Below are 18,689 nucleotides of genomic sequence, written 5' to 3' on the forward strand. Positions count from 1 at the left end.
AATCTATAGGCCTGGACACAATTGCATTCTGAATAAAGAATTTGTGTCAGGGATGTCCTGGTAAGTAATAATAGGTGACCAGAGAATGAGACGAGGGCAAAATTATTTGCAAAAGGCTAAATAGTGTGAGGCACGTTACTAACACAGAATCCATTCGGGTACTATGAGTATCCTCAAAAGAGGGTGTCACGTAAGAATCAAATGCAATGTGGGAGCCGTGATTATATCTCGGTTATGTGTGCGTATGTGTGCGTGTGTATGTATACTGGTGGGGGGAGGGGAGGGACAGCAGCTATAAAAGATATTCTTGGAACAGCTGGGGAAGTTTGAACACAACCTGTGGTGGATACTGCCAGCGCCTCCCCCACTTTTCCTTCACCTAGCCTATGCAGCCGTCCTCCCTCCTACCCCCACTTCCTTGTGGCTTCTAATGGCTCACAGCTGCCCCTTCTCTGGAGAACTGTCCTAGGCCACCTTCCCCACAGCCTGTAGACAACAACTGACTGGTGGACGCTGAGCCCTCTTGCCTCAGGGCAGAGCAAACTCTGGTGCAATCGACACTCCAGAGCTCCCTATGGAATCAGCGGAGTCCACGTCCTTGCTTAACTGTCCCCTGCCCTATACTGCTTCCTTCGCTCCCTGTCTTTTTCGGAGAACTCCTTCAGTATGTTACAGGCACCCAAAGTCCCTGTCTCAGACTCTGTTTCTAGGAAACCTGACCTAAGACATGGACTGAATATGTTATGAAATAATGGAATAATTGTTATATTTTCTTAGTTTTTATTACTGTGAAGAGAATGCCTCTATTTTTTGGACATGCAGGCTGAAATATATAAGGGTAAAATATTATGCTGTCTTTCAAACAGGTAAAAATACATACCCATATACAAATATCGACAGATAAAGCAAGTGTGTGGCAAATGCAGTAAATGCCAGAGCTAGGTGGTGCCTTTAACAGTATACACTGCATTATTCTTTCAATGTTTCTGAAAGTTTGAAAATTTTCATAATAAAAGTTCGAAGAAAAACAAAAGAGAGAGATGTGTCAACTCAAAGCCTCCTCTTTTTGTGTGGGTTGCCATCCTAACAACCGACATCCAGATTGGGCCAGCAGTCCAAAGCACGCCGGCTGTTGCCCTGAATGCGCGTTCTCCTTCATCTCCTCCCGGAGGTTGGTCACCAGGTCCTGTCAGCTCCACCTCTGAAGTAATCTGCTCAGTCTACCCCCTCTCCCACCCTCCCTCCCACAGCCCTAACTCAGGCTGTTATCTTCTCCAGCCTGGACCAGCGCAGCAGGCTCCTCACCCGGCTGCTTAGTCTTACAACCTCAGATCTATCTATCTGTCACTTAGCAGCCAGGCTGATCATTCTCTCATATTACTCCTCTATTTAAATTCTTCCAGTGTTTCCCACTGTATAAACTTCTAACTCCTTGACATGGTAACAAGAGGCCATAGTAACACGGTGCCTGGCTTACATCTCTAACTTCATCCCCTGCCATTCGCCCCCACACCGTGTGCATGACCTAAGGATGCCATGATCTTCCTTAGCTTTGAACTCTGAGAATACTGTGCTTGGAAGGCCTTTCTCACTCACTGTACCGCTGGCAAATTCCTACTTCAAGAATTAGTTTAAGTTTTACCTCCTCCGGGAAGGCTTCCTGAGCTCTCCGGAGTTAAGTGGTCCTTTTTTTGTATCGCCATAGCTCACCTCTTACATACCTCTAAGATTAAGCATTGAAATAGAATTTATTGTTTATATGCCTATTTTTTCTCTAGTAGAGGTGAGACTCAGGAAGGGAGGGACTAGGCTCTCTTCATATTTGTTTCCCTAGCTTCCAGCACAATGCTGGCCACGGTACTTAGTAAGTGTCTAATGAAATGGCAAACATTTTTTAGCATTGTGAACTTACTACAGCTGGTGAGGGCACGTGAATGCTTGGGACAGATCGAGGCCGCACGTGATTGGCCAAATGGCAGAGAACAACACCATCGGTCAGAGCTGCTCCAAGATCGCATGGTAGAGATACTTTCAACCGGTACTCAATGTGCTGCAAGAACAAGAAAATGGGTCATCTATTATTTGAAAAGTGGTGAACACACAGGACATAAGCTGCAATGGGATATATATTTAATTAGAAACCAAGATAAAAAGCAAGTAACTTAAGTACCATTGTATCGATTTTATCTTTCTGTCCTAAGTCAATAACGTAAGGAGATCTAATACGTATGTAGGTATTGCAGCCAGGCTACACTGGTACAAAGTACAACAGAATCCAGCTATAATTTTCTCATAAAACACTGGATTCTCTTTCCATTTCAAATTAAACAGTCAATCATTATCTATATGTAAGTATGATATGTGCATGTATATGTTTACACATATAAATTATTAGAACTCTTACAAGATGTCTTTACAAACTGAGGCAGAAAGGAAAAGAAAAAAGTTTTAAATGAGTAGGGCCAGAAATTGAGCTTTATAAAATAATCCCCACCTCAATCAATTTCTAAGTAAATAGTTGAAAACCGTTTCCTTATTAGCAAAATTTCTTTTACGTTCATTACAATACATAGCACACAGTGGGTACTTGTTGATTCTATTAAAATTTAAATATCAAGTGAACAAGTGATTACAGGATCATGGACTATAACAAGATCATTAAAAACGTGTGACTGAAAGGTAAGTACGCACTTTCCGTAGCTGATCTATTAACTCCAGCTCTTCCTCTCGCTGTCTTGAATTCTGCCTTGTTATGGAATCTGTAGAGTCCATGGCAGCTGCAGAAGATGACAGAAGGGGTGACCCATGACCTAGAACAGTATTAATAAGTAAGGTATTATGTTGTACAGAAGTACTATGTGAATATATACACGTTTCTGAAAGTAAAATCGCTGGTCGTAAAGTGTACAAACGTTCAGCTTCAGTGGATAATGCAAACAGTCCTCCAGACTAATTTAGACTCCCAGCAGCAGTGCGTCTATTTGTTACATCAGAAGTAGTCCTGGTGGCGCAGTGGTTAAGCACTCAGCTGCTAATCGAAAGGTTGGCAGTTCAAACCCACCAGTTGCTCCCTGGGAGAAAGATGTGGCAGTCTGCCTTGGTAAAGATTTCAGCCTTGGAAACCCCGTGGGGCAGTTGTACTCTGTCCTATAGGGTCACTATGAATTGAAATTGACTTGATGGCAATGAGAAAAAAAGTTTAAAAGAACCTGAAATGTTTGTTTCCATTTCCAAGTAACTTCTCCTTTTGGGGCCAGGTAAATTATTTGTCATAGCCAAAAGAATGTGAGATTAAAAAAATTACTAATTCATTTAGTTAAGAACAGGAAAAACAGCTTTTGTCATCACACGGAAATCAGAAAAAGAGCTCACTTCAGAGAGAAGGAACATTCTCTAAAACCTTTAAAGAGCATTTTACCTGCTCAAACACTCAATGACCTGCTTTTAGGTACCGAGAAGTGCCACCTGATTTGTTTCTACTCAAAGCAAATTCAAAGATCTTGCAGGTTTAATGTCAACGAGATCACAGAGAAGTGCAATGAGTTCAAAGCTTCTGCCCAGGAGACAGTTCAGGGTAGAGTTTAAAAGCATGTGACAGTTGATGTCACTGTTGAGCCCTCTCCCCCTTTTTAATCACTACTGTCGTTGTTAGCTGCCATTGAACCGACTGACTCATGGCGACCCGTGTGTGCAGAGCCAAGCTGCTCCACAGGGCTTTAAAGGGGGTGACCTTCCGGAAGCGGTTCACCAGCCCTTTCTTCTAAGGCACCTCTGGTAGATCTGAACCACCAACTTTTCAGCTAGTAGTTAAGTGCTTAACCATCTGCACTACCCAGGGACTCCTTATTCACTACTACTTACCTTTATTTGTTTCTGCCCTGACAGCTGCTCGGAAAAGGAAGCTTTCAGGGCGTTGGGGCTGGTTTCTCTGGGTGGCAGCAGCAGGAAAGGAATATGCAGGGGAATGATGAACTAAATCAGCATGGAAAAGCAAAATACGATTAAAGGAGATGGAAAGAAAATTAAATACAACAGCAGATAAGCTTGTCAACAAAATTTCAGCAGCAGCAAATAAAGAAAAAATCAAATTAAATATGGCAATGACATAACATTATAATTTTATTAATGCAAAGTATGGTACAGAAAAGTTAGCATGAAAGCAGGTAGGCTGGTTGCTTTTATGTTTTTAATTGTTATGTTATTTTTGGTGTATCAATAAAGGCGGAATGAATATTAACACGTCAAACACAGTTCCCTGCAAACCTGTAGTTCTGCCAGCTCACTCATCTGTTACAGCAAATGGCTGAGGAGGTGAACAAGCAGCTGGTTTATAAAGGGAAAATGTGCAGCAAGTTTCCAATTTTGTGTCTCATGTCCCGTCTCAGAAAAAGCAGCGGCAGCTATCTAAGAAGAACCACTGGGAAAATCCTGGTGAAGAATTCTTAATCTTCACGTGGTTACTTGCACCTTTGTGTCTTACCTGTTTCTGCTATAGGTGAACTTGATGAGGCGTTAGATCTATCATCACTCTGCAGAGAAACAGATATGCCGTTAGTTAACATCCAAGAAGAGGTACTTTTCACATTTATGGTAACTCTGGGATTATAAAAGAAAAGAACATGCAACTCCCCTGCGAAATTAAATCTAGAAATGAGTATTTGGTGAAATGAATCAGGTTAAGTTTTCTTCTTAAGCCAAACCTTTTATCTGCGTAGCATGCAAGAAAGTTTATATAATACATCCTCTAAAGAGTCCCACTATCTAGCAGGCTGTCCTTAGACTGTGAAAAATGATCATCCTTTTTAAGGCAGGAAACTTTACTGGGAAATGTGTAGGAAAGAGAGGACAAAATTTTATAACAGTTTTCTGGAATAGTTTCTGAAGTATTTTTTTTTCCTTTGGAGAATAAAATTCAACGTTTTAAGAAACAGTGATGGATGTTTCTTCATTTCAGTAACAAAGAATGGTGTTTAAGAGATGAGAGAGGGTATGTTTTCCAAATCAGTATTTGAGTCCAAGATATTTTCAACTCATTGACTAAAGGAATTGTAAAAAAGGGGAAGGGCTAGCCAAACTGGAAGAAAGTTTATCTGAAAAAATGGGAAACGTAGTTAAGCTAATAGAAAAAAAAACTGGTTGGTTAGGTTAAAGATGTTAAAGATTTGGCAGGGGAGGGGAATCAAGAAAAACTAGAATAACATTATCAAAACATTTTCAGACCCTGACATCTAATTATACTCAATGTACTAACAGTGACTTTAAAACTACACACATGCACACATCTGCTCCCATGCCTTTTTTTTTTTCTTGGCCTCAATATTTTCAGAAATCTCCTATCTCTAGTTGCACTTGGGTCAGATGAAATTAACAGCAAGAAATTTTAACTGCTAGAAAAAAATAAACAGAAGCCATGCTGTCCAGAAAACTCTTGGAGTGATCTAGAGAGAATTTTCTGGTACGGACTCCTTGGTTTGATACTTGTAGACTGAGAATTAAGATTAAAAAGTAAACTGTACTCTTGAAAAAGTAATATATTACATCTTCATTAATGAAGAAAACATATCCATCAAGCTTACAGATGCAAATAAACTAAGTTTAGGATGTCAGGAAGAAATGGAAAATTAAACAAGAAATATAAAACAAAAGCAACGGGAACTAGTAAAAGGAATGAACAGACAGATGAGGCAAAAGTTGGATATCTTATAAGAAAATGAAAGAAAGGATCATCTTTATCTTCAAGGAATATGAGATAGGAAGGAGGAAGCTAGTTAGCTAAACAAAGATCTGTTCAAGGATCAATGGGACAGATAAGAAACATACTAAAATACAGATTATTCTAGATACAGAGGAAAAATATTTAAAAAAATAGGAAAAGACCTATTAAGAGTTAGACTAGAAATTTAAACATATTAAGGAATAAACAGATAAACATAGCAACTTTGTTAGAAGGAAGAGGTGAAGCCAACGGCACTGAACAGCCGTGAGTATTACTACCTCCGGAAGAGCAACAGACGCTACACAACTGAGAATGATAAAAAACAAAGGGACTAGAGGGAGCTTATAAAATGACAATTAAAAAAAAATACTTTTATTGAAACTGTAAGTCTAACTGACTCGCATTCTAAACCCAAAAAAACCACTGCCATCGAGTCAATGCCAACTCATAGTGACCACAGAGGACAGAGCAGACATACGGTTTCCAAGGCTGTAGTCTTTACAGAAGCAGACTGCCATGTTTTTCTCTGAGGAGCAGCTGGTGGGTTTGAACTGCCGACCTTTTGGTTAGCAGCTGAGCACTTCACCATTGCATCGCCAGGGCTCCTTAGTTGCATTCTAGGATACTAAAATAATCAGTTTAAATCATTCTTAGGTCATTAATTCCATTTGGGAACTCTTGGAGAACTGGAGAGAAAAAAAAAAAAAGACTAAGGAATAATCTCGGAAATTGACATAAACTCATTTTTAAGTCTGCTTCAGCAATAAAAGAAGGGGAGCCGTGTCCAAATATACTGTATAACTGCTGTTAAGAACATGTGACACCGAAAACTAAAGAATCTTTTTAAGCTCATCACTTGACAGCACGGCAGATGTGATCGATAGAAAGTTAGGCTTGTCATCTATCTTAAATCCAGTGCAGTTTTAGACTGAATTTCACATGACATTCATTATAAAACAAGAAAATGTGGTCTGGATTACACACCATTTGACACACTCAGACCAGTCCTTTCTCAACTAGGACTCTGGGACAGTATAAACCCCAAGGCCTAAGGCAGCCACTGAGTGTTAAGAATTAACTTCTCTCCTATGCCTGTAGCATGATACTAATTATGTACCTTCCTGGAGACAATTTTGAAAAACAGTTCCACAAATTTTCTGTGTTGTTATATAAGGAACCCAAGTAAAGAAGGCTAGAAAAGGGTTAACATAGAAGAGAGCTATAGAAAATTTCTTCAGGAGTCATGTGGATATGTATAGCCATCTTCAATAATAATTAGAGAAAAGGCTTATCAGGTTTACAGGTGTTATAAAGTTGAGAGTCAGCACTTAGAAGGACATGATGCAAGAATTTGAAAGCATCCTGGTAAACTGGAGAAGCAAAAATGTTCAAAAGGCAAAATTAAATTTTCAGAGAAAAACAAAAGATACAAGATGTGGAAATCAAAGAACACTTAGGAGTACAACTGACACACTTGAGAGCTACAGTAGATTTCAAGCAAAATGAATATTAAAACTGAAAAAGTCAACCTAAGAATGCTCAGGATAAGGCAGTGGGAAGCCCTTTATTTCATGCTTAGCACCAGGCAGGCTCCAGTGATGGATATATTTCTAGTTTGGAACTATAAAACCAAAATGGAAAGCAGAGAACTTGTCAAAGTTCATAAGGATTAACAGGCTGGAAAAGGCACATAAAAGGGTCTGAGTTTATTTAGGAAGAGGATAAGACAAGGGTAACATTGTAATTGTTTTCAGGTAGAATTTCATATATAAAGATTCTTATATAAAGACTGCAAAATAACTAGAAAGTCTCTACTCTGGAAAGAAAAGAAGTAAGCATAAACCACAGCAGGACAGATTTAAGTAAGACAAAGAGACGACAACCTTCTTCACAGTGAGGCTTATTAGTCATTTATTATGTACCATAAATTAACAAATATGGAAATATCATCCCTACAGGCCTTCGAAAAAAGGAAATACTACACGTTCTTAATTTTTAGAGTTGGATTTATTTTTTCTAAAAGGTGAAATTTATCATCTCATGACACTACTGTTGATACAAGGTGTGGGTTGGCAAATTTCTTCTTAAAGCGTTTCTTGGTCATAATCTCTGTTAAAACTATTCCAGCTGCCATTCGGCATGAAAGCAACCATACACAAACAAATGGGAGTAGCTGGGTGCCAGTAAAACTTCATTTACAAAAACAGGTGGCCTTGTGATTATAGTTTGCCAACCCCTGCTATGCACGGTTTTGACAGTGATAATTTTGAGGACTGGGGCTCAAATTATTTTGCACAGCACATCAGACAACAGTTAATTTAATATTACATTTTCATCAAAGTAAAATAATAACTCATGACCAAAAAAAATTAGGATTACATTTCAAACAGAATCTGAATATAAAGAATTAACTGTCTATAACCATCTCTGGCATTTTAACCATCTCTGGCATGATAAAATAGTCAAAATTTTCAAGTGAAATCAGTGTTAACAAGCTCAAATAGTTTCATAAGCTTAGGTGTATTTCATGCAACCCTAGATTTCCAATTGTTAGACCAATCCACTGGAAAATTCAGGCCCTCCCCTGCATACCATCCCTCCCCACATTTCCTGGCGAATTCCAATAACAAGAGATACCTTAAGAGGTGTGAAGGCAGAAGAATGAGGCAGGGGAGTAGCACAGCCCACTTGATTCAACCCTGACAGCGACTAAATTTCAGGAGGAAGAGAAGAAACAGAAAGCAGCATTTATGTTAGCAAACTGTCAGGCAGGCAGATCTGGTCAGTGAAATCAGAAAAGGAAAGACCATTGACAACTTTCAAATGGTTCACTAAGATACTAACTAATAGGGCAGAAAGAAAGTATCTGGCGGGAAAAACCCATAATTTATAAGACATCGTTTTCTCACCTATATATTTCAAGATATGCATAATACTTCACAGTTTGTTAATCAAGAAATGAGAGGCATGATTTATTAAAAATGTTTTTCTACCGTTTATGCAAAAAACTGAGAACATCGTAGTTTTAGGAAAATAGCTTTAGGAAATAGCAAGTCCTGATCTGTTCCTATGAAGGCGGGGCGGGGGGGCAGGGGGGAACAAGTCCGTTCAAGAGCTAATTTTAACTGAGCAGAACCAGCATGTATAAGAATAATATTTTTTCAATATTAATCCTAATCAGATTTATTATAATTCAATTTAAAGTCTCTGACATGAAAAGACAGGACCTAAAAATTCTACATCACACCCTAAGGATGAACAAGCATTTCTTTTCAGCTTCTGTGGAAGTCCAGGTGACCTACAAGACGGTAAGGTGGAATTGCCCTTCTTTCTGAATCCTTTACCTTCCCATCAACCAACATACAACTAACTAGTTACTCTCAGAAAAGGTTTCTCTTAGGGCACTTCCAAACCCTTACAGAAAGTTAGAGATTTACTGAACGCATGCTTTTGCAATTTATGCTGTACCAGCAAAGAATTCTAAGGAAAAGGGAAAGTTGGAGATATTAAATGTTAGAATCTACTGTACAGAATTTTGATTACAGGTAAGATCAGCTCAAAACATGACCATTTTAAAATTTGGTGGGGAGTGGAAATCAGAGAAGACAGGACTCTCATGAAAGGTGTGTGGTGAACAGATTTTACTATTAAAACAAAAAAATACTAAAAGCTTAAAGATACTAAAGCCTTTGTAAGTTAAATAATTTAAAAGTAGATCACAAATTTCTGAATCATGGAATAAATTAACAAGAACACATGTGGTCATTTAGAAAAAGGTATGCAGAGGCCAATAAAATTAATACAATTTGTATTTTTAGTGAGAGTTGATAGAAAGCAATGTCTCTCTTTTTTTTTTTTTTGACAAAAAGCATTTAAAACATGATATGTAATAGTTAAGGAAATTACTACAACATAAGCTACCTTTAAGGCAGAAAAACAAAGAAATAAACACGGTATCAAAAAACAAGGCCATCACAACAGTAATACACTGTATTATGCTTCACCTGTTAGACTTCCTGTGCCTCCTTAATCAAAAGGACTAAAATTACTGCCAATGTCAAATACAAAAAGGCTCGAAGCCATTATGTTGGCAAAAGAAAAAAAGTGGAGGAACGAGGAAGTTTAACGGCCTAGATACACTTATAAAGCAGATTCATAGCGACCCTATAGAACAGAGTAGAACTGCCCCATAGGGCTTCCACGGCTGTAAATCTTCAGAGGAGCAGACTGCCACAGCTTGATCCGGTGGAACAGCTGGTGGGCTGGAACCAGTGACCTTCCGGTTAGGAGCCGAGCTAAGCATTGCACCACCAGGGCTCCTGATACGTAGATGTAATCACCATGAACTTGAAGGGTGGTCGTAAGAGGATGTTAGTGTGGCTGATGTTAAATATTAATAGTATTTCAAATGCTACATTTCAATGTCTTTAAATCAAATTCAGCAGTTATCTCACTGTATCATCAGACCTTTTCAACAGGAACCAATTTACTGCACATTTGCTAAATTCACAGCACATACGTTCACTCAAGAAATACTGGGCACACGATATACTCCAGAAACTACGGTGGGGATGGGTATACAAAGGTAAACACAATAGGTCATGCCCTTGGGCCCATGACGCTTACAGTAATCTAACAGGGGAAAGATAGAAACAGCCAAATAAAAGTACTACAGAGAGAAAAAGTAACTGCAGAGACATAAATTTGATTTGGGGGGGCAGAGTTTGAAGAAAGGCCATTCTAAAGATGTGACATTTAGGCTGCTACCTGACAGCTGGGTAGGAGTTAACCAAGGTGTATATGCAGGGAGGAAGGGGCATTCCATGCGGAGGGAACAGCATTTGCAAAGGTCCTGAGGTGGGAAGCCAGCTGCCACTGAGTCAGTTGTGACTCACGGCAACCCGATGTGTGTCACAGTACAGCTGTGCCCCCTAAGGTTTTAATGGCTGATTTTTTGAAGTAGGCGGCCAGGCCTCTCAAGGGTTCACCGTATTTGTAGAGCTGAAAAGATGCTGGCATAGCATGAGTCTAGAGACAAGACTGGTGAAGCTGACAGCAGCCGGAATGTGTAGGAGCTTGTACACCGTGTTGAGAAGCTTGGACCGTCTTTTAAAAGCAATATGAAGCCTCTGAAGGGTAGTTTTGAACTGGTCAGGGGTATGATTTAAAATACGACTCAAAAGATAGTGTTGGCTACTACTTGGCATACCAAGAAATCTGAGACACGATCCTTGCTTTAAAAAGGCATCTAATTTAGACCAGATGTGTATACTGATAACTAAATACAAGTGCATCATTTCGATAAATGGCTGGAAGCCATTTTAAATTGCATGCTGAAGAGTTTTTGCTTGTTTTTCCAAATTTCATTTTTTTCCTCGACAAGAGTCTGGACATATCACTTACTACATGTGTTCTTAAATCTCATCTTCAGTTTCCTTAACTGTCTCCAACTACAGTAAGGGAAGCAGTACAGTGTGATGTTTAAGGGTGTACATTCTCCAGCAGCCAGATCTAGACTCAAGGCCAGCCTTGCACTTACTTGCTACGTGACCTTGTACGCGTCCTGTAACCATTCTATGCCTTCAGCAGTCATTTGTAAAATGGTTATAAAACTTCCCACCTGTTTGTTTTGAGGAGTGAATGAGGCAATTCTGGTAAAGTATGTGGATCATCAGAAACTCTCAGTATTTTCCTGCATGAATTTAAATTATTTGCTTATTTGTTTCTTATACCAATTAACTCCCTCTAAAACTCCAGAGACTGGTGGTGTATTCATCTATAAGACTGCCCAGTTAAAATGTGCTTTATCCATCTCAAAGGAAATGATGAGTGCAGAACACACAGGCGTTTTAGCATGCACTTCACGCAGTGGGTGACACAATGGCAGCAGTTAACAGGTTTCTGAACTGCGAGTTTTCAATACTACTGTCAAAAAATAACATAAAACATGATAAGAAAAGCAATTCTGCAAATGGTTAGAATTCTCTTGCAAGGCTGAGAAAAGTAAGTAATAAAGCTCCTATGCTACATTCATTTTCAGCTGATGAAACAGGCACTGCAAGGAAATCAGTGTTGAAAGGACCAGCAGCGTCCTAGCCCCTGTATTCCTGAGTTTACAAAACGGACATGGAGGAGTAATTTTGAGATGTGAGTATTTAACATCTGCCTGAGTCTGGGATTTACAGCAGCTTAAACTACCGAGAGAAAACACGACGCCAAATATACAGTTGTATAATTAACATCACAGAGTAGGGCAACCACGTACACACAGGTGACTCATGGGTCAAATTAACAGAGTAAGTACACCTGGATCCCGAAACAACATTAAAAATAAAAACTAATATTGTGTTATGCTACACACAGACACACACACACAGTCAATGCGAATGCTTCACTTCTGGAAGCGCTGACAAAGGTGTCTGGATCCCAGCTGCGGAGCTCTGGAACCCGGGGTAAACCACAAGTGGAAAGGTAGGGAAGAGTTACAGCTACGTGTAAAGCATTTAGTAATGATACTCATCATGTTTTATGATATTAAATCATTTCTAAGTGAAAAGTGCAATAGCTATTCTTCAATCTCTAGATACAGCAATTTCAAACTCCATTTTTTGCAAAGGTCTTACCACTAGCAAGGCACTATCATCAGTGTGCTGAGACCTTCTGGATGGGAAAGGACACTGGAGAGGTGGAGAAAAATGAAGCAACGTCAAAAACAAACTGTGCACACACAATCAATTTCACAAATACACACAGGGAAAGAGACGTTTACAACATATTTGCAAAGATGCTGACATAGAGGACCACATTCACCATCATCTGGAAATCACGTGCCATAAAAGCTAATAAGTTCACTCTAAACAGTGATTTTCTTCCAAAGAGTTTAAACAACTTCAAATATGATCTTAATGCCTAAAAACCTTCTAAAGCAAAGAGGGAACAGGGATTATTCTCTGTTCACAAAGAAAAAACTGCAGTATAGATGAAGCAAAAACAAAGAATTTGTGGTCATTTAGTGAATCTGTAACAAAACTAATAATGCTGAGGCCGCGTATGTACAACCGAACACCTCATGGGATCTGGTTCCTTGGTGTGGAGTTTAACGTTATGGTTTCATGCGACATCCCAGGTAATTGGCCTAATACCATGTTTAGTGCTTCTCTTCTAGATCCTAATGTATGGCATAGTGCCTGGGGTCTTAAAAGCTTGCAGGCGGCCATTCAACACACAACAACTGGTCTCCATTCACCCAGTGCAACAGAAGAGCAGTCAGGAATAAGAGGAGGGTATGAAATGTGTGGCTAATGCCTCCATGAACAACTGCCTCCTTTGCCATGAGACCAGAACAATTGGATGGTGCCCAGCTACCATCGCTAAATATTTTGATCAAAGATTCCAAAGAAGAACTCTGATCAAAAGGAAGAAAATGCAGAACAGAATTTCTAATTCTCATAGATTCCAGACTTCCTGGAGCTATGGAGTCTGGATGAACCCCTGAAACTACTGCCCAGAGATAACATTTAAATCTTCAACCAAAAATATCCCCTGAAGTCTTCTTAAAACCAAACAATTGTTTAGCTTTACTAGTTAAAAATGTCTGCCTTGAGCATTATGCACTTTTAAGAACTATCTACATGGGATTAAATTGGCAACAGCAACTCAAAAAACAAGACAGGAACCTTAGGGGGCAGTGAGTTTATATTAATGAAGGAAGACCAACTGAGAAAAGGAGGGTGAGAACGGTTGTACAACTCAAAGAATATAATCAATGTCACTAAGCTGTACATGTAGAAACTGTTCAAAAAAAAATAACAATGTTGACAGATCGTGATAACTGTAACTACTGTCACTGAACAGTTTGTGTGGAAATTGGCAAATGGGAACCTAACTTGCTGTGTAAACACTTTCACCAAAACTAATACTATTTAAAAAAAAAAAAAAATTTTTTTTTTTTTTTTTGAACAATTAAGTCTAAGAGTCATGATTTTCAATGTAGGCATCTCTTCATTATCCTTTCCAGACAAAACTAGAGTTAAAAATTTTTTGAAGTTGTACATCTTATTTTCCAGAGAAGCTTTAGTTTTTAGATAATGAATTACCTAAAACCACCTTCAAGAAGGAAATACTGGGGCAAAAAAGGTAAACTGTATTAAACTTATTAAACTTTGGTTGTAAAAAGTTTGTACAGAGTTATTACCACGTGAAGAAAAGACAAGTGAAAACGTTTGAGTGAATCTTTCAGGTATTATAACGTTCCCATATAAGTAAACAAAAACTTTATACTGGCTTATTTAAAACATTTCAAACAATACCATTTGCCCACGCCAGAAACACTTGTGCTTTAAAAACACTGTGCTGGAAATAGATGCTTGTACAGCCCCACTGCGTTAGGTTTTCAAATAAGTTATTTTATAAAAAGTAGAGTTCAAATTCATGTGAAAATATACCTTAATGCCTTTTTAAAGGAAGTAATAATTACAAATTGAAGAAATGGGAAGGTAAAGAAAATGGTTAATGAAAACAGGGCTTCAAACTGGTTCAAACCCCCGCTGAGGATTTGTATTTCCACCCCAGATAGCCTGATCAGAATCTACACTTTCACATATGTGTGATAAATTTTGAGAACCACTGCTCAGCTAGAGGTTCTCAGAATTGATCCCTAACCAGCAGCACTAGCAGCGCCTGAGAACTTGTTAGAAATGTAAATTCTCAACAGGGGTTTGAACCGGAGCAAACCAGTTCAAAGCCTTGAATGAAAAGCCAACTACAATAAAAATATTCATTTAGTAAGCTTCATTTTAATCAGATCAAAATAAGGGCATTAATTTTTAAAAGGCTAAGCAATTATTTTACATCTTGTAATGAAAATATACTACTTAATATTATAAAATTCATATGTACAAAGCATAATCAACACACACATACTCAGGAAATGACCATGGAAGCTGAGGTGCTATGTACAATCTTTTTTGTTTACTGTCAATGCTAACAGCAATGCGTCATTCATACAGGCCAGTTACAGCCACCATGCCGCTGCCTTCACACAGCATGCTTCTAAAATGGTTCTGGGGGAAGGGAGGCAAAATGATCCCCAGGTGGATACGTAGAGATTTTAAAAGACCTCCTCTAGAGGTTCTGATAAACTTTCGGGCCTGGGTTGTCTTTTCCCTCAAAAACAGAGTTTTGTGAGGGGGAAGAAAGAAAAATGGCAAAATTTTGATCACTGAAAACACATGTAAAGCATTTCATTTCCATGGCAATAGTAATAAATTCCAAAGGAAAGGTGATTACATAGACTTACCTCAGCATCTAAGGGGGGCTGCTTCTGTGGACTTTGTGACGCTTTTTGCTGTATACCCGCGAACCCCCCCCCAAAAAAGGCAATTTGGTTAGAACCTTGAAAACTAGAAATGTATTTACTAAAATAATCATTCATATTAATTTCTGTATCTCCTGTGTATAATACTTTTCTAGATTTACTGAAGAGATGTTGTCCCTTCCCTTAAATATCTTACAATTTAAATGAGGAAAAACAACAACCTGATGAAGAGTATTTTCATATATCTATTCTGTGTTGTTGTGTGCCGTCAAGTCAATTCCAACTCATAGCAACCCTATAGGACAGAATAAAACTGCCCTACAGGGTTTCCGAGGAGCAGCTGGTGGATTCAAGCTGCCGACCTTTTGGTTGGCAGCCGCAGCACTTAACCACTGTGCCACCAGGTCTCCCGTATCTACAAACATCTATAAACAGAAGCAAAAACTGCGTGTAAACAAACACATTCACAATCCGAGGGGTGATCTCACCAACCATGGCTTCAAATGTCACTTCAGTTTCAGCTCTCTCCTACCACCCAAATTTCAGGTTTGTATTTCCAACTGCCTATGGAAATTCTCTACTTTGAAACCCCAATGTCACCTCGTATGCAACATATCCAAAAACAAACTCCCAACTTCCTATACTAACTGCCTCTTTTCCCCAATTTGCCGATTTCTTTTATATCAAATATCATAAAATCTGTGTAGTCAGTGTTTGACAATATGTTCTTATATATAGTATGTCAAGTGATTCTTTCTCTTACTCTAGGAGATAAATAATTGTAACCACCACGCCCATTTAAAGATAAGGCAGGTCAGGGTGAGAGAGGTGATGTGACGTGAGCAAGGCCACAAAGCTGATCAGCACCGTCAGAGGGACGTGGGCCTCCGTCTTCTGACTCTAAATACTACACTCTTTCCATAGTTCTAGACTCCCATTAAAACTACTCCTTTTGCCTCAAAACTTAGCTTTGAGATCTTTCTTTAAGCTAATCTTCAGTGATTTATTTCACACTCATCACATACCTATGCACAAAGCCTAAGTCTCGCTGATGCTTCCTTTGAAATCTCTTACAGCTAATTTATAAAACCCACTGTGGTGGCAGACGATGCGGCACCCACCATGCTGGGACTAAGCATTAGGTGCGTCCGTAACAATTCTGAAACAGTTAACATTTAATAGTTAAATATTACACACGAGGAAACGAGAAATGCACGATGGCTCAGTGACCTCTGTGAAGCCGAGCACACAGCGAGCGGTAAAGCGGAACCAAGTTCAGACATTCTGAAGTCAAGCTCCTAGCGCCGCACACCAGGCTCCCCTCAGTCACCTTAGAAATCGTCTAGTTTTACTCCCGCATTTTGCGTCCTAGCCTCATCACTGCAATTGCCTTCTGTCTCATTTTCCTCCTTCCAGTCTCTATCTTCCTAGCCTCTCCTACATGTGAGCAGGTCCATTTTTCACAAGTATTTCTCTCCTCATATTTTCTCCTGCTGAAGCACTTACAATGGTTCTTTTTGACTAACAGATCAAGATTAAACTCTAATTTGAAAATTAATCAAGATTGTCTATGATGACAGAGATTGAGGACATGGCAGCCGGATAGTTACGTGATATGTCTAATGACAAACTGCTAATTAAGAGGAGACTCCTGTCAAAAGAGCAAGACTTCTGAGCGTCCTCACGCCTACCTGTGTGGGGACAAGCTAATCACAAGTAGGAGACAGTCACACAATTTAGTCAAGATTCCTTATTTTGAGAAAAAACTATAACTAAAGACACTAAAAACTGACAGTCTCAGCAAAACAAGCGAGCACTTACTTCTCAGGAACCTGAGAAGCATCATTCAAGGGGCTCTATGACTCACCTTGACAAAGTCCAGGACAGCTTCTCTCTGAATCTGCTTGGTCCTCAGCTTTTCCTCCTCGTACTGCAGGGCAGCCCGCTGTGCCTCCCTCCGAGTGCGCTCCACTAGCTGCTCTCTTCTCCGATGAAGCTCCAAGTCTGTGTGTGACAGCTGCAACCAAAGTACCATTGTGCACATGCAAGTGGAGATATGGCCCGACTTATCGACACTCCTGAACAATCTGGGGAACTACCTGACCCAAGCAACCTTCTCTGTAGTCATCTGGCGCTTCTTAAAATTCACGGCTCATCTTTTCCTATCCTTGCACTGTTGTCATATGTATTATAAGGCCATTGTGTGCATAAAAGTTTTAGTTTTTGTCTGGTGTCTAAAACATTGTTGCTAAGTATCATGTAGTCATGTTGTATTAACTGTATGGTAGAGGTGACAGGTAGTAAAGTTTACAGATATCTGTCAATGAATGGCAATTTAAGTACTGCAAAAGAAGAAAAACATTTCAGTTAAAAAAATACAAAAACTAAAACAAAAAAACCCTACAGTATTCTCAAAGTTACCTGGTTGTGACTTGGCGAAAGTGACAAGACAGAAGATGGCTCAACTGGAACTCTGACCCAAAAAAGAGAGAAAAAAAGGAAAAACTCTTTGATAACAAGGCAGACTTATAATGAACAAGTCAAATCCTATTGTTAGAGTAGATCTCTATTCCTCAGTAGGCAAACTGTCAAGTTGCACTAAAAGAGTAACTGCATTTTAACGTAACCTGAATGAGCTCAAGTCATTAGGCTACGTATACCTGATGTCTCCAACTCATGTTTCACACAGTAACACCTCTGATTAACCTACAGCTAGCTAACTGTCTGCCAGCCCAGGCTGATGACAGTTGGGATCACGTTTTCAAACTGTTTCATTTCTTTATAACACATGTATGTTATCTTCTTTTCTACCATGACTGAAACAAGATCCATGTGAACTGAGAGGCTTTTATACACAAAGCCATTTTATCAACAGAAATCTCCAGTACAGCAGAACCTGGTCACCCTGCTTGTACAGCACTCCCATTCTTATTTTCAGTCGATGGAGCAATTTTAACAACGAAATTAAAGATCCTGTTGCTTTTCCTTTGTAAGAAAAATATGAACTGTGATCTGATGCTTAAAAAATAGTATTTATCTTCTAGTTTCATCAGTGTTAATTCTCAGTTTGGCATCTGTTCTCTTCCTGAACCAGATTTAGTGTTTCAAGTTGCTATACTCTAAAACTAAAAATGTTGGAGCAGTGCCTTTTTGACACTTAGAGCCTGAGCTTTTTTTTTTTTTTTTAATTGTGCTTTAGGTGAAGGTTTACAAAGCAAATGAGTTTCTCATTAAACAATGAATACACGTACTGTTTCGTGACATTGGCTGCCAACCCTGCAACGTATCAACATTCTCCCTTCCTTGACCTTGGGTTCCCCATTTCCATTTGTCCACCTTTCCTGTTGACGGCCGTGGGTTTGGTTTTTGTTTTTTTCCCTGTCCCCTCCTGTCTTCTCATCCTCGCACCTAGGCGGTGTGCCCATTTAGTCTCGTATACATGGTTGAGCTACGTGTATTACAGTTTGTTTTATGGGCCTGTCTAGTTTTTGGCTCAAGAGTGAACCTCAGGAGTGGCTTCAGTACTGAGTTAAAAGGGTATCCAGGAGCCAAACTCCCAGGGTTTCTCTAGTCTCCATCAGAACAGCTAGTATGGTCTTTTTGTGTGAGCTTCAATTTCTTCTACATTTTTGTCCAGCTCTGTCTGGGACCCTCTAT

General features: G+C 39.2%; 1 protein-coding gene across 15 annotated transcripts in view; it reads right to left on the reverse strand.

Moving 5' to 3' along the window:
* Positions 1-18,689, reverse strand: part of LRCH3 (leucine rich repeats and calponin homology domain containing 3) — a 117,443-nt gene that overhangs the window by 13,769 nt on the left and 84,985 nt on the right. For 2 of the 15 annotated variants that reach the window (XM_010592896.3, XM_064294667.1), the window contains exons 11-19: positions 17,454-17,505; positions 16,900-17,049; positions 15,015-15,062; positions 12,340-12,393; positions 8,354-8,425; positions 4,481-4,529; positions 3,862-3,972; positions 2,692-2,810; positions 1,913-2,050 (exon numbers count right to left, since the gene is read on the reverse strand). In XM_010592896.3, the coding sequence (XP_010591198.2) occupies positions 1,913-2,050; positions 2,692-2,810; positions 3,862-3,972; positions 4,481-4,529; positions 8,354-8,425; positions 12,340-12,393; positions 15,015-15,062; positions 16,900-17,049; positions 17,454-17,505 (793 nt within the window). The remainder of the gene's footprint in view (positions 1-1,912; positions 2,051-2,691; positions 2,811-3,861; positions 3,973-4,480; positions 4,530-8,353; positions 8,426-12,339; positions 12,394-15,014; positions 15,063-16,899; positions 17,050-17,453; positions 17,506-18,689) is intronic. The other 13 variants (XM_064294322.1, XM_064294159.1, XM_064294769.1 and 10 more) reach the window with 11 other exon arrangements.

This window comes from Loxodonta africana, chromosome 1 (genome assembly GCF_030014295.1).
Source record: "Loxodonta africana isolate mLoxAfr1 chromosome 1, mLoxAfr1.hap2, whole genome shotgun sequence".
NCBI classification, from domain to species: Eukaryota; Metazoa; Chordata; class Mammalia; order Proboscidea; family Elephantidae; genus Loxodonta; species Loxodonta africana.